Raw genomic sequence first — 15,957 nt, forward strand, 5'->3', positions numbered from 1 at the left:
AACTCTATCCTCTGGGTTTAGAGAAATTTCAGCACATAAAGTGATTTCTGTTCTTCCTGAGTTCATTATCGGTAATAACCATGCTAAAAACAACAATAGCAATAAAAGAACCTGTTCCTGCCACAACATAGTAAAGGCTGTAAAGGCTTGTGAAGCCTGGGGCACAGTTATAAGAAAGGTCCAATCAGCCTCCTGCCTGCTGAGGTTTCTGTATTAGCCCTGGTCAGCAAAAGGACCCCGATGTGCCATAGAGACACTAAGAGAGTACATTAGCAGGTCCTGTGAAATCAATGAACATGCACAACATTCTTCTCTGACGTCTTTTGCTGTGCCCACAAAGCCTCTTTAAAGGACCTCGGTGAAGTGTGTGGCCATGGCTACTCTTGGTCGTGTTTACTTGACAATATCTGGGATTAACCAAAACCCAAGTGACTCGGCACACCTGTGAGGGATTTTTTTAATTAAATCATTTAAAAGTGATTTAATTTTAAATCATTAAAACCCACTTTTAATCTGGATCTTTTGAGGGAGGAAGAACCACCTTTAATGTGGCCCACATCTTCTGGTGGCAGCCTCCATAAAGGACATTGCTTTTTGTCTGCTTGCCCTCACCGGCAAGTCCATTCCGTCACTGGCATTGGAGCCTACTTCTTCAGAATTCCAGTGTCCACTGAAGACCAGCTGATACGTTCAACCTTGAGAACCGAACACCTCCTGGATTCTTGAACTCTCCATTGATAGACAGCCATTGTTGGACTAGCTGGACCAACAATGATAGACAGCCTGTGAGCCATTCCAATAAATCCCATTTGTTTGAAAATAAAGAATTTTCACTCTGATTTCTTCAGGCTCCAGTTCAGGGATAATATCTAGAGGGGTTTGTACCAGGTGGGGGTTTTTACTAGGGAAGAAAGAGTCTGATGCACTGCATCTATGCAGTGTTGGAGACTTCTTCAAGCTCCCGCAAGACCCAGGCGCGGGAACCGTCTGTCTCCCTTCATTCACACAGAAGCACGTTAATACTCCAGTGTAATCTTGTGTGTGCACAGAAGGAGATAAGAAGGAAGGGAGGGAATGTGTTTAGGACCCCTAATGTCTGGACCTTGAGATGTAAATAGTAGAAAGTAGCTTTCCCAATGGAGTGTTAAGTAGACACTGTGCTCAAGCCCAACCTAAACAACATAGTAAGACACCCCCATATAAAATAAAAGTTAAATAAGTGGATAAAAACTTGAAAATACTGTGAAATATATTATAAGAGCTATGAACCTGCAGGGAAGAAGGCATCCAATATGAACTTCCAAAGGGTGGAGTGGTCAGTTATTCAGAACTGAGATGTTGAGACCCAGAGTCTGCATCACGATCCTGTATCATCTTCTTTTGCTGGTCCAAATACACATCCATCATCAGAAAGCATTTATTGACTAATCCCTGCAGAGTGTGTTCATTTCCTCGTTGCCTCACATGCAGAATGATTAATCAGAGTGACTGGACATCTTTTAAAGTTTTTTTATCCCTTTAGAATGCCAACTAGACCAAAGTTGACAGATATTTTGCATTCTGCCAAAAACACAGATTCCATATAAACATAAGCTATGTCACCCTTAGGTGTTACATGAGGAGTCATTAGAAACGATTCCTTTTAAATTTTAATAGGGTAAGTCTGAAGTCATCATGCCCAGCTGGACAAGAAAATCACTTTCGGGCAGCCCAGGAAAGCAGCATTTTATTTGTGTCTAAAGAAGGCAGCTCTTCGTTAAAATGGCAAATTCTGAAGACGAAAAAGAGGTTTGACAAAAACCTCCATGCTCTTTCAAGAGACTCCCTGGGTGAGCTTGAAATGCAAGCTGCTCCCTTTAAAGCTGACAAGGTTGGACAGTTTCTCTTTTGTGTGGGTGGATAGACAGTAGACAGGCAGAGTCGGAAAATTCCAAGTCAGGGCTCTGGAATTAATTTATTCTTGCATCAAAGTCAGAAAGGTTGGTGCTTAAAAAGAAACACTCGCATAAAAACTGACAGGAAGGCATCATCCCCCTCCCACAACCACACAGGGGTTTCAGTTCTGTGAGCCTTAGCAATCCCTCTCTGCCTCTGATGGCCAAGGGTTTTCTCTCTGCCTTGTACTGGATCATTAGCGGTGACCCATTGAGGAGAACAGCTTGCGGAGTACATGAATCTCTTCTCCAAACAGCCTTGAAGGGAGGCTCCCCCAACCACAAGATAGCTGTCCCCAAATTCAGAAGATACTGCTGCTGGCCTGTGCTGTCCCTCAGCCTCTGCAAGGACAATCCCAGCCCATATGCCTCGACTGCCCACACAAATGAGTGTGCGCACACACATGGACAAAGACATACCTGCATGTATGCACATGCACCACTGGGCACACACATATACACATTCCCTCCTGCAGCGTATTTCTCATCAGCACTCTCAAGACCAAAACCAGAGCTCTCATCTTAAAGAGAACCAGAGACCATTTACTCTGGAGCCATTTTGAAGGACCACAGCCTGAGAACACAGATTGAGATTACTCCAGGTTACAGGCTCCAGTGTGGAAACAGCGTCACAGAACAGTTTATAGTTTATAGTTCCACAGAACAAGCAAAGTCATAAATTAAGGCAAGTTTAAAATACATTGGTGGGAACATCAGTGAGGTAGTTACAGCAAGATGGGGGAGGCTTTTCTTCCAGGCCCAGCTTGCTGATAATATTCTTAGCTTTCAGGTCGGTGGAAGCCAGTGGGTCTGCTAAGTCAATAGATTCCAAATGTTTTTACCTATTAGTCACAGGATGTTAGTTCCAACTTAGAGGTGGGTAAGGAATGGTCATCCCAGGAGCTAATGCTGGCCCAACGTAAAGCAATTAGCCAATAGATCTAAGCGCTCCAGTCTCTCCACAGTACTGAAATCCTGGTCAGTCAGTCTCTGCTGACACAGCTTCTTTCAAGAGTGTTTGGTCACAGCATCCACACTGCTTATACACCTTTGTAAAGGACTTTCTTTTCCACCACCAGCCCCAAATAATGACACGGAGATTGATTAATTATGAAAATTAGGCCTTAGCTTAGGTTCCTCCCAACCCCACTAGCTCTTATCATTTAAACCATTTTTAATGTTAATCTTTTACCTTCTACCACATGTGTTTTTACTTCTTTCCCACTTTGTGTGTCCAACTCATTCCATGTCTCAATGGCGTCTAGACTCGTCTCCTACTTCCTCTCGCTCTGCCCAGGAGTCCGCCTTAGAGTCTCACCTCGTTATTGGTCATTCAGCTCTTTATCAAACCAATCACAGAAATACATCTTCACACAGTATACAAATGTCCCACAGCACACCTCAGTGTCAAAGTAACATACTTTTCTTGGGGCCAACATAGTTCTGGGTCTCAGAAAACATGAACAGTCCGCTAATGCAAAGCCTGGTCTGAGACTGCTGGCCATCAGCCTGTGATCTTAGCGATTTGGGGAACTGAGACCAGGAGACAGTAGAAGATTGGGGTCCTGTCTCAGTACAGCCTTTGCCATACCCACCTCAGCTCATCAGGACTCTCATCTTTGTCTGCGCATCACAGAACACCTGGGAAGCTTCAAACAAGCTGACACTTGGATCTCACCAAGAAGTCACCAAGGCTGATTTAATGGTCTGCTGTGCACCTTGAATGCGATTTTATTGTGGTTGCTCTAATGGTTATCCAGTCTTGAAATCCGTCATTGAGTAAGGAGTGCTGGGTCAGTTAAATGCCAATGTCCCTGCTGGAACTCCTCGGTACCAATCCCCCTGTGTGGGGCAACAAAAACAAAACAGAACAAAAAAACAAGGCAGAATTTTCCCCATGTAGCTCAAAGTCTAGTGGGTTGCAGAGGTGTGTCAATAAGCCACAGTCAATCAGATGTTATGGCTCATACCTTGAAGCCCAGCACTAGCAAGGCTAAGGCTGGAGGATGATACGAGTTCAAGGCCGGCCTGGGATATGTGGAGAGACTATATCTCAAAACAACAAAAACAAGCATAGTCCCAGCTCAGCAAGACCCAGAAAACCCTTCCTGTGCAAGGCTGGGGAATGTTTAAAGGGCAAAAGGGCCACTCTGCCCTGCTGGAAGAAGGGTGGACAAGGAGAGACTCTTCATAGTGGTGGTGACTGGGGTAATCAGTATTCTGACACACACGGCCTCTGTTATGAAAACATAGATGAAGTTCTTATTCTGAATCATTAGGAGCAGGACAGCTTCTTGTGGAGAACAGAGTCAGCAAGGCTGGTAGAGTATGATGACATACCTGTAAAGGGTCCTGGTGACAAGTAGACTTGGTACCTCTGGTCTCGTGAGATTTATGTCATTGGCTGCAAACTGAAGGCACCTCTAGTTTCCTTTGCAGAGCCCATGCAGTTCTGCTTGTCGTAAATAATCAATGCTGGAGGGTGTTATCTTTAAGACTCAAAATTCAATCTTTAAAAATAAACTGAACACAAAGGAGAAAGGATTCCAGTGTTTAAAGGTCAAGTTGGACAAGTGACCTCTAAGGATTTGTCCCTTTGTTTGATTGTTTTGTTCATTTGCCTCTGAAAGGATTCTGTAAAGGTGTGCATCCCTCACACATATTTCACTGGAAACATCTTTCTTTGTTGTAAGTTTAAATGGTGATAAGAATTGAAAATTCTGGAGTGTTATAAATACAGGTATTTAAAAACAAACTCTCATGGTAACTCTTTTAACTGCCCAATATAATCTAAATGTTGTGCTGATTGGGTACTGACCATCTTTCTTTTTTTTTCTTTTTCTTTCTTTCTTTCTTTCTTTTTTACAAAAAAATACCTAAACCAACTCTTCAGTTTCAAATTGTTTCTTCACCAACACGTTTTCTGTTTCCCTCCTCCATAGAATTTGGTTCCAGTGTATCATTTTTAAAACCAACACATTTTTGATGTGGCATTTGGGAGGCTCAAACCCAGCCAGAGCTTTGTGCTTGCCAGATACTCTACCTTCTGAATCCCTTCTCTAGTACTCAGGGTATCATTATAAATTTGATTCGAAGTCATTTGTATCATGCAAGTATATAAGGAAAATGAGGATATTATATGCATGTAATCTTTAATTTCTAAAATGATTCTTTATGAAGAGATTCAAATTATTCTAAAAATATCTCTGGATTGAATTTTATTGCAGTTTTAATGTGAATATTATTGACACAAAACATTCATATGTTAAGAATTTCAGACTTTAATTATTATATATAAGAAATAGAAAGGTTTTGGAAATCAGCTCTCAACAAAATGGATAGTGTGTGTGGAGGTGGGGTAGCCCAGTTGGTTTATATATCTTCAGATAAGGGCTACCTATTGCTAACAATGCAGAATCTAACCAATAAATTCTAACCAATTTTTTTTGTCTGTGTCAATATAAATATCAAGAAATTTGCTCTTATAAACAAATATGTGAAAGTAGCTTTTAACCTACAGTATTGCTCAATTCTTCCAATGACATAACCATCCCTCCCCCTAACATAATAGTTTATAATCAAAACTATTTGGGCATGGAGTCTGGAGAGATGGCTCAGCAGTTAAGAGCACATACTGCTTTTGCAGAGGACCTAAGTTTGGTTCCCAGAACCCCCATCAGGAGGCTCACAGCACCCCTAACTCTAGTTCCAGGAGAGCTCCCTCTTCTGGCCTCTGCCGCACCTGCACTCACATGCACATGTGACAGACAAACACACACACACACATATACATATATGAGAATGAATCCTTAAAAAGCATTTGTGCCATGGTACATATGTGGACATTGGAGGACAGCTATCAGGTGTTGGTTCTCTGCTTCTACCATGTGTGTTCCAGGCCCAGCTCAATCTTGGTCTTCAGGCTTGGTGTCAAGCAAGAGATATCTTGCCAACTCCAAAAAATTATTTTAAGGATTTAATGACTGACAATAACACATCCTAAATTCTTTCTTTTACACAGTATTAGTGATTGAACCCAAAGTTATGTATGGAATGGATAGGTGTCCTACAACTTAGCTACACCCCACAATTTTTAAAGTGAAAATTGGCAATGACCTGAGTTGCAGAAAATTTGTTTCCTCCTGACCTTTGTAGAAATTTTCCTTTTCTTGATGTTTGAATCTTGTGTTCTGTAATTGAATCTTGGTACTAGGTACTCGGGGCTGGAATCCTGCTACTCTGTACTCAGAACTGGAATCCTGGTACTCAGTACTCGGGAGCTGGGATCCTGGTACTCTGTACTCAGAGCTGGAATCTCAGTACTCCATACTGGGTGCCGGAATCCTGTAGAATAGTTCCTCTACTTGGTACAGTCAGCTTTTGTTCTCTGAAGCAACACAGCATGGCAGTTGAGACTCAGAAGAAGTAAAGAAAAAAAGGAATCATGAAGGGAAAGGGGTGAGTGAGACCAGGTCTCACCATCACAGACCTCCCAGAAGACTGATTTCAACAAATGATATGTGTGGAACTAGGAGAATTGAATGCTGACTTTGTTTTTAAAAAAGGTCACACCTTCATGTCCCCAGAAGACTATTGTGCTTCTATCCATGGACCTCAGTTTTAAGATGATTGTGCAAAATTCTTTTCACCAAGACCCAAGTGCTCTGGAAGGCCACCATGTGTGAACTGCCCCTCACTGGCACATACACTGCCATGCAGTATGCATCCCTTGACATGTATTAATGCCTTGCTTTAGCACAGTGTTTCCTTAATGGAGACGGTGAAATGTGCTGAAGATAAAGTTTCCCACCTGGGGGTATTTGGACATTGGACATGGCTGTTTCCTAGGAAACTAAGGACAGTTGATATGTCACCATGGAAGGACATAAACCCTTTCATTATGTTTTTTGTTTGTTTGTTTGTTTGTTTTATGGTGATGGTAAGAAGTGTAGCCTTTGCCAGCATGGGAATATGCCTCTGAAATGTCCAGGTGGGCAGTGTTTGCCTGGGTTTTTCTCCCAACAGTTGCTAAGGGCCCTTCGCTCAGTGCCCAGCAGATCGGGCTCTGACTTCTTTGAAGTGTTCTCATAGAAAGCTTTCCTTTGTTCCCCTTCCCTTGGTCATTGCGTAAGACTCCTTTCTGCCTGGTCTTATTTTTAAGCAGGAGGAATGGACTTTAAATCTATTGTGCTAGGCTGGGAATTTTTTCTTCAGTATGTTTATTAAGTAGAAGCTTGATGGTGGCTGACTTCAGAGAAATGAGCCCTTCTGCAGCATTAATTATTCTCCTTGTAGGTGAGGTGTTTTCCCAACCGGCTCACTCTTGAAACTCAATTACGTAACAGGGCCTGAAGCTCGGCAAACTTCAAATCCCCAAGGGTGGTTTAGCAGGTGTGAAAGGAGCATCATTAAGGCAGCCAGGGTCAGTGATGGGAAGTAGGTAGAGCATTAGATCTGCACACACCCTTACCATACGTCCCGAGAAAGAGAGAGAGAAAGAGAGAGAGAGAGAGAGAGAGAGAGAGAGAGAGAGAGAGAGAGAGAACTGATCAAAACAGACAGTAAGTTAAGGATGTAACACCTCCCAGGCTTCCTGGTTCAGACTCCTGAGGCAACCCTGCTGTGTGTGGATGGTCCAGGACCCATGCTCGCCACCAGGAAAGTCTTCTACCTTAGCCAGCAAGATCCTCCGTTGCCTACCACTCTTTCTTTGTCTAAGGAGGAAGAGTTGAGACAAAGTCTTTCAATCTTTCTAAGGACCAGGAGTCCTTTTTTTTTTCTCCTTAGAGTTGTTACTAATCCTCTATAAGCTATGGCGATTCTCTTATTTATTTGCAACCATACTTTCTCTCATACATGCCAGATGCAGTGTACGACAGAGCCTAGCCTGACACAGCTACGAGCAGACGAGGGAGTTTGTGGTTTTATAGAGGACTTTAACCTTCGCTTTAGAGAGCTCTGCTTTCTCTAGATCTGTAACTCCACCTATGCGCAATCAACTACATGTTGGAAGGTTTCGTCAAAGTTGTTACGGGTTTCTAACAACTTCTAAATAGGAAGGGATGGGAGAGAATCTGGTTTTGTTACTTTGATTTTCTTGAAGTCACTCAGAAAGTGGAGGTTGGCCCAGACTGAATGTTCTCTTTCTCTATAAAGTATGAGGTGAGCCCTAATCTGAATTCCTTCTTTGCCTTTGACCAACTCTAGGGAGAACTGCTAACTCTAAGAACAAACCTCAGTTGTGTTCTTCCTAGGAGAGAACCCAAACAAAGGTACTTGGCAGGAGAAGGACCCACCTTCTCCCAAGACCGGTATTTCAGAGCGCCACTGCAGCACACAATTTGCTTAAGAAAGGTCTTGAGTGTTGCCTATTTGCCCTATTTGGGGACCGAGGTCCCAGAATTCCTAGTATGTGTTTAACATTACGTGTAGTTATTCCATTATAATGGTAAATAGAATATCATGGACATGGGATAACATTTTCTCTGTCCTCCTAAGATTAGAATAAGTAGACCTCCAGGGTTGTGTAAGTATTTACCGCACCTGGGAGAGAGCTAGCACATTGTGTGTGTCAATAAATGTTAAAGCCCTGCCCTTCCCCATCCTCTTAACTGGAGTGCAGTACAGGTAGGTTTAAGATATAACACACATGAACACAGGAAATAGGAAAAGTGATTGTAAAAGACACCAAGACAAACAAAGAGTGGGTGTGACTCACATGGATCTTCTCAGAGTTATGTTGCGTATACCCATGTCTTAGTGACTTTAAAGGTTGTGTGGACTGTACCATTGACTATTTATTGAGCAGACCTTCAGCGAAGAAATACAACAATGAAGCCAAGGGGACAGGGCAGTCAGGGTCAGTGGGCAGTGAGAATGCAAGATATTAATACACCTAGACACACTATGGCATGTGTCTAGAGTTCCAGCACTTAGAAGGCTGAAGCTAGAGGTCTGCCATACATTAGAAGGTAGTTTAGACTACATTGCAATTTCTAGACCAGTCTGGGTTATAGAGTGGGGCCCTGCCTAAGAAACATGTAAACGAAAAAGATCTTTTTTTTTAAAAAAAAATATTTATTTATTTTTTTAAATTTTATTTTACATTCCAGCCACGGTTCTCCCTCCCACCCCTTCTTCGTCCCCCGTTGCCTATACCCCAGCCCACCCCTCATTCACTCCTCCCAACAGGTAAGGGCTGCCATAGGGAGTCAACAAGGTCTGGCACATTAAGTTGGAGCAGGACCAAGCCCTTCCCCCTCCATTAAGGCTGAGCATGGCATCCCACCATAGAGAATGGTCTCCAACAAGCTAACTCACGCACCAGGGATAGATCCTGGTCCTACTGCAAGGGGCCTCTCAGATAGTCCAAGCTTCCCCACTATCTCCCACATGTGGAGGGCCTAGTTTGGTCCCATGGATACTCCACAGCTATTGCTCTGGAGTTTATGAGTTTCCATGAGCTTGGTTCAACTGTCTCTGTAGATTTTTCCATCATGACCTTGACCTACTTTGATCAGGTGTCCCTCTTCCCTCTCTTCGATTGGACTCCCAGAGCTAGGCCAGGTGCTTGGTTGTGGATCTCTGCATCTGATTCCTTCAGTTACTGGATAATAGTTGGGGTATTCACCAATCTGATTACAGGGGGAGGCCAGTTTGGGCATCCTCTCAACTATTGCTCGGAGTCTGAGCTGGGGTCATTCTTGTGGATTCTAGAGAATTCTACTGGTACCAGGTTTCTCCCTAGCCCCATAGTGGCTCTCCCTATCGAGATCTCTCTTCCATTGTTCTTCCACTCTGTCCCTCTCCCCCCTCAACCATCCCATTCCCTCATGTTCTCTCCTCCCATCTCCTCCCCTTTACCCCATCCCACCCCCACAAAACACTGGGTCCCTTTGAGTTCATAAAGTAAGAAAAGACGATGCAAATAATTAGTTGTTTCTTATGTATATGCTTAATGTGGAGGCACAGGGAACGCGATGAATGAGATCATGCCTTGTCGGGTAGCAGCCTACTGAGCTTCCCTATACCTTTTGATATCTTCTCAGATCCGGGTTTTCTCTGTTTGAACCCTGGCTCTAATCAGCAGCAGCATCTTCAGGGGTACTTCTCTTCAATGTGTCTACCTTCATGAGAAATAAAGAATAATCATTTTTTGCTTCAAAAAATTTTTAAATTATGTATATGGAAGACCCCAATTCAGTCATTGATTGGAGCTGCCAAATTCCTCCTTATTCACTATTTCAAGGAAACAGAAAATCACAATTACGGGGGTGGGATACATACAAATTCTGGGTCCATTTTACTCTTGGTTATCAAATTTAGTAAAAACTGAAAATAAAAAAAATGTTAGAGTGTATGCTAATGAGTACTGAACCGTAAGGAATGTTTCTTCATTTTGATTATTCATGCCATTGCGTGAGTCAGCGCTTGGCTTGGCAACGTGTTCTAGTGAGGTTAAGTAGGCTCGGATTTCCCTTCCTTCTTAGATGAATAAATGAAGCGGCTTCTTTTTGTTTAATTCCAGTGACAAAATGTTCCCGGCTTTTGGGTTTGGCGCCAGGATACCCCCAGAGTACACGGTGAGTAAGCAGAGGTGGGATCGTGTACCGCACTGTGGAATCTCATCTTGGCAAGCTTGCTCTTGCTCTCTACGAAGCTATGGTGGTCCGAGAGTGCCTTTGGCAAAATAAATAAATAAATACATAAATAAATAAAATCTGGGTATTCTTGGTATGTATTTTGAAGGTCTAGTTACAGGAATCTCTAGTTTAGCTCACTGCCAATATGGTGAGAGACCGAAGAAACACCCCAAACCACTGGGTTCCCAGGATTCAAACTGTGTCCATCCAGATCTTGCAGGCTAAAGAAAAACTTGAGATAAATGAACCAAGTAGGGCAGCTCACTTGCCTGGATAGTGGGCACACACCAGCTGCTTCACCTATGACCTCCCACTAAGAAAGGAGGCACCTGTCTTTTAATGAGGTGACCTATTTTTTAGTGCCCAAGAGATTCAATGGTCAGAAATATCTTCGAGGTGGAATTTTCCATGAAATTCCAAGTGATTTAATAAAACTGTCCAGATGGCAGAAGAGCCCATTTCTTTTATCAGATTTTAGGGGGAGGAAAACAGCAGGCAGTGTATCATCTGCCCTTCTGCTTAGGCACTGCCAGGCAGGGGAGCTTGTGATGGAAGATTGCAGGCTCTATCACTCTATTCACTTTTTTCAGAAGTAGAAGTCATTCTAGTTCACCTGTGTGTACATGAAGATCCTCGTGCACTGTAATTCTGTCTGTCAGGATGATCCCTAAATGTCAGCAGCTCAGCCAGTGCCTCTGTAAGCAGCACCATACCTATCAGTCAGCTTGAGTTAATGGAGTTCTTATTTTCTTACACAGGTTGACACAGAGCTCATTCAACTTTAACCCTTTAGCCTCTGGCCAGTTTAATCTAGAAACGATCTGTAGTTACCTTTTTCTGAAGCCTTTTCTTTTTCTTTCTTTCTTTCTTTTTTTTTTAAAAAAAAATATAGATGTGCTTTACTTCCCCCTCCAGCCAGCATTTATCTGATTCTAGAAAATCTCCCTGCCACTTCAGCTCTACAGGGAGCTGAGAATTCACCCTCCATCTCTGACTGTGTAATGGCTTCAAATGGTGCCTCCTGCTTAACTCACAATAAATGCAATGCCATTTGTTTGCAAACCCTAAGCCCCCAGTGCCTTCTTATTCAATCCAAGTTATAATTCTCCTTTCTTCCTTTTTTTAAAATTTTAATTGGTGTTTAGGTCTCTCATGACTTTGCAATCAACTTTAATGAAGATAACCCAGAGTGTGCAGGTAAGTCACGACAAGAAAGGAACCAGTGTCTCAGAGTCTGGCTCTGCATCTCTCTAGGTTCAGTTCTTCTATCCCAGAGCAGCAGCTCAGCTGGGAGTGTCCACGGCACAGAAACAGGTTTGGAGAATCCAAATTAGTCACCCTGCTCCACGGGGACTGGAGGATCACATTATGGAGTGGGACAATGCACCCTGGAAGAGGCAAGGCTGGGTTCTTCTAACCAAAATAAAGTTAATCAATCAATTAGTTTTACTTAATTCATGGATTAAAGATTAATTTTTATTTTTTTTAAATAAAAGATGAGACATTCCTCTTTCTGCTTCTCAACTTTTCATCTGGATTTTCCTCGGCTTCCTCTCTGTGTAGAGTTAAAGAGAGAGTGAAAGGCAGAAATCACTTGACACGTCCAGCACACTGACAGAGGTGATTTTGAACAAAGAGCTTCATGGTTTTGTTCAAGAAAGAGCCCCAAGGCTTAAACACTTGGTCTAGCCCGTGTTACTGTGTTTTCTCCTGGCCAGATTCCAACACCCAGCTTCACAAAACAATGATGCTGAAAGAACAATGGTAATTATCATATATTCTGCTTCAGCGAGGAACAAGCAGCCGAGTACCTATGAGGCTGTGGAGGCAGACATTTCTAGAGTATAAATGTTCATATTTCTTTCTCATTCTTATCGAGGAAGAAGTGGGCTACACCCCGGTTAACTGAGATGTAGTGAAGGGTGAGCTCTCTGGGATTTCTTCACAAACTTGGCATTTAGTGTCCAAGACTGTGATACCCACATCATCGGATCTGAGCACAGTAGCCTCTTAGTCACGATCAACATTATTCTGGTATCCTTCTCCATTACTCAACCCAGCTTATTACAATTTCTGTTCCTCTGTTCTCCAGACATCCCAGCCTAGCTGAAGCCCTGAGCTTCCTCTTTAGGGAAAGACCCTGCCACAAGACAGTAAAGTGGTTTCCCACCAGGGGAGACTGAGAAACACAGTCTAGTGCTTACCATTTCACAGACTTGAAGTTCAAAGGCCTGATAATTTTGAAAAGAAAATCAAACTTCCTTATATTAGGCCAAGGTTTGTGTGCCAAAAGGAAAAGGGAGTTTCCGTTCGGCCTCACTTTGCTTCTGCTACACACTGTGAAATGATCTGACATCTACCTTTGGAATGGCAGACATTCTTGGTGTTCCAGGCTGGCCAAGGTGGGTGGAGTGTTGTCAATAAGGTTGGAAACCAGTGTGAGGCAGAACAGAACTTGCCCGTCTGAATTGTCCCCAAGCTGATTTTCAACGTGTGGTGGCTGTGGAGAGCAATTTCAGCAGTGACTCCTAGGAAGCCCTAAGGTCACAATATAGAGCAGTGTGCTGCTTTGGTGCCAGGAAGGCTCGAAGGATGAGCTGAAGCATGAGAAAGCAAAAGGCACCAACAGCATCCTTATGAATAAAAGGGATTTATAATGACAAATTATCTAACATGGTTTTCTGGGAGCCAAACTGTAGCGTGAAACATGTAAAAACCCATCACGTCTGAAGAACAGCGTGGGCAGAGCTACCTCCCCCGGCAGACTCCTAGCCTGTTTCTGTTCCCTGAGCTCGCGTGAGTGCCCTTCTGTAAATGAGTGATTGACAGCAGTTATCTCATAACTTGCTACCTGGGAGCATGTGGACGGTTTGCTCATTCACGACACTGTTGGTGTGTTCCCAGCACTGCTTCAAGCACTTTGGGGGAAGACAGAAGTGGTTCTTGCCTTCAGTGAGTGTAATATCTCGAGAGATGGTCACATGTGCACATGACAACTACAGACAGTCCAGGCAGTATTTATTCTAAAATCAGCACCATGGTAAAACAAAACAGAAACTTGCTTGGGGCTTCTCTCAGCCCGAAGACCTGGATGTATATGCAGAGTCTGCAGCTCAGTTTTTCTGGGGCCTGGGGTAGACTTTGTAACCTCTTTAAGCCTCTGCTTCTTCATCTATAAAATGGTTGCAGCTTCTGCTTCCTTAAACTATGGTGACCTAATAAGGACTTAAGTGGGGCAAAGTTTGTGGAAACAATGGCTTTTGATTTGATTCACAATGTGGTTTGATTTCAGTGGGGGAAGGGAGGCAGCAGTACACTGACCTAGTATTTCCTTTTGCCTTAAAAACTACATGTGACTGTACCCTGTACCTGTTAGCTTGGAGTTTTGTGGGACTCCTAACAATGGGAGCAGGGTGCCTCTGATTCTTTTGCCTATTCCTGGGATCCTTTTCCTCCTATTAGGCAGCCTCATCCAGTCTTGATATGAGAGTTTGTGCCTAGTCTCGTTATATCTTGTTATGCTGTGTTTGGTTGATACCTTTGGGAGGCCTGGTCTTTTTAAACAGAGAAGAAGTGGGTCTTGGGGAAAGAGAACAGAGTGGGTAAAGAACTAGAAGGAGTGGAGAGGAAAAATTGAAATTGGGATATATTGTATAAGAGAAGAATAAATAAAAAGAAAAAGGGGAAACCTATGTTGGTGTAGATAAGGACTATTTGGACAAAGCTATGTTTTACTTTTGGGTGTGTGCAAATCCATCTGAAGGAACTATGGACGTGTTGATTTTTCCCATCTCACTTTAGGAATTCAAGGAGTTGTAGAAGCCTATCAGAGCTGTCTTCCCAAACTCCAGCTTTATGGCCCCACCAACATTGCTCCCATCATTCAGAAGGTTGCCAAGTCAGCCTCGGAGGAGACCAACACCAAGGAGGCATCGGTAAGGAGAGGGACAGGTCACTTATACTGGGAACTTACCCTGCCTCTTTTGGGTATTGGTCATGACACCCGTTATAGTCTGACAAACAATTCTAGTTTTTCTTTTGTTTTTAGATTAATTATTTGATTTTATTTGTATTTATTTATTTATTTGGAATGGTTGAATCGTGCTGTCATAGGGTAGCTGGGTTCTGGCTGTACCATACTGCTCTTTCTATTATTGATTGTGTTCTTACACTGATGTACAGGTATCTGGATGTGGGACAACTGTAGGTTTAGGTGTTGATTCCTGATTTTTGTCTTTGTTGGATGGATGTTTTGTTCCTTGGTTTCTGTTTCCTTTCTGCTCTTCTGGCCCAAGCGGCCAAGGGTTCTGATGACTGGTGAGTCTTCAGGCCCAGTAGGGGCTTTCCACTGGGGTTTTGGGGGCCTTGGGTCCCTAGATCCTGCCTAGCCTCCAGTAAAGCATTCTTCTCCAGATGCTGTAGCCCAGAATATGGAGGCCAGCAGAGGAGGCACAGTCTAGGTTTGTTGGGCTGGCTTTAAGAAGTGTTAATGGGCAGTAGGTAGTGTCTTACCTGAGGTCCCTAGGACCAGTCTGGCCTCTGGTAAAGCTGCTACTGATAAGAACGAGGGGGAGGGGCCAAAGGATATGCCCTGGAATCAGGGTCTGGTGATATGAGCAAGTGGGAGGGGACAAAGGATGTGCCCTGGATCAGGGTCTGGGAAGTGCCCAGGCTCAGCTGGAAGGTTAGTCACTCACCTGTTCTTCCCACTGATGTTAATTGTCCCTGGGTCAATGAAGTCCACTGGAGTTGTGGGGAAGGTATGGCTGCTGAGGTTGATAAGGTGAGAGGGGTTGGGCAGTGGGGTGTGACTTGAGAGAGCGGAATCCAGAGGATGAGGGAAGGCAGGCAGGTCACCACTGGTGAAGACTTCCCCAGAGCAATGAAATTCCATGAGCTCCCATCCTAGTATTTCCAAATGGCTTAACGTCTCTACCTTCAATTTCTTCATCTGGGAAACAGTGGGTTAATGAGACCCAGATCTGCCAGGATGTATGGTTCAGGGCAGACACAATGGTCTGCCCCTTTGCCCGAACACAGACACTCCGTAGTGGAATCTACTGCAGTCACCTCCTGTCCCAGGGAAGAAAACAAGTCCAAAACTAAGCTTGTTTTCCAATATACCCAGACTGCATAAATAAAGCAGTAGTTGAAGGGCTGGGACAATGCTCAGAGTCAAATAGTGCTTGATATGTAACCATGAGAAAGTGAATTTGAACCCACAGCACCTAGACAGACATCCAGGCATGGCTGTGCATGCCTACAAACCCAGCATTCACTTAGGGTGGAGACATGCGGATACCTAGAGTGCTCTGGCCTCCGAGCCTCGCTGAAACCTTGAACTTCCAGTCAGTGAGAGACTCTTTCAGAACAGTAAAGTG

General features: G+C 43.6%; 1 protein-coding gene across 3 annotated transcripts in view; it reads left to right on the plus strand.

Moving 5' to 3' along the window:
* The window catches only part of Cpne4 (copine 4), a 482,133-nt gene that overhangs the window by 452,186 nt on the left and 13,990 nt on the right, over window positions 1-15,957 (plus strand). For all 3 annotated transcript variants that reach the window (XM_048417340.3, XM_048417341.3, XM_085689654.2), the window contains exons 12-14: window positions 10,462-10,516; window positions 11,722-11,773; window positions 14,378-14,511. In XM_048417340.3, the coding sequence (XP_048273297.1) occupies window positions 10,462-10,516; window positions 11,722-11,773; window positions 14,378-14,511 (241 nt within the window). The remainder of the gene's footprint in view (window positions 1-10,461; window positions 10,517-11,721; window positions 11,774-14,377; window positions 14,512-15,957) is intronic.

The sequence above is a fragment of the Myodes glareolus genome, chromosome 4, assembly GCF_982192425.1.
Source record: "Myodes glareolus chromosome 4, mMyoGla1.1, whole genome shotgun sequence".
Classification (NCBI taxonomy): Eukaryota; Metazoa; Chordata; class Mammalia; order Rodentia; family Cricetidae; genus Myodes; species Myodes glareolus.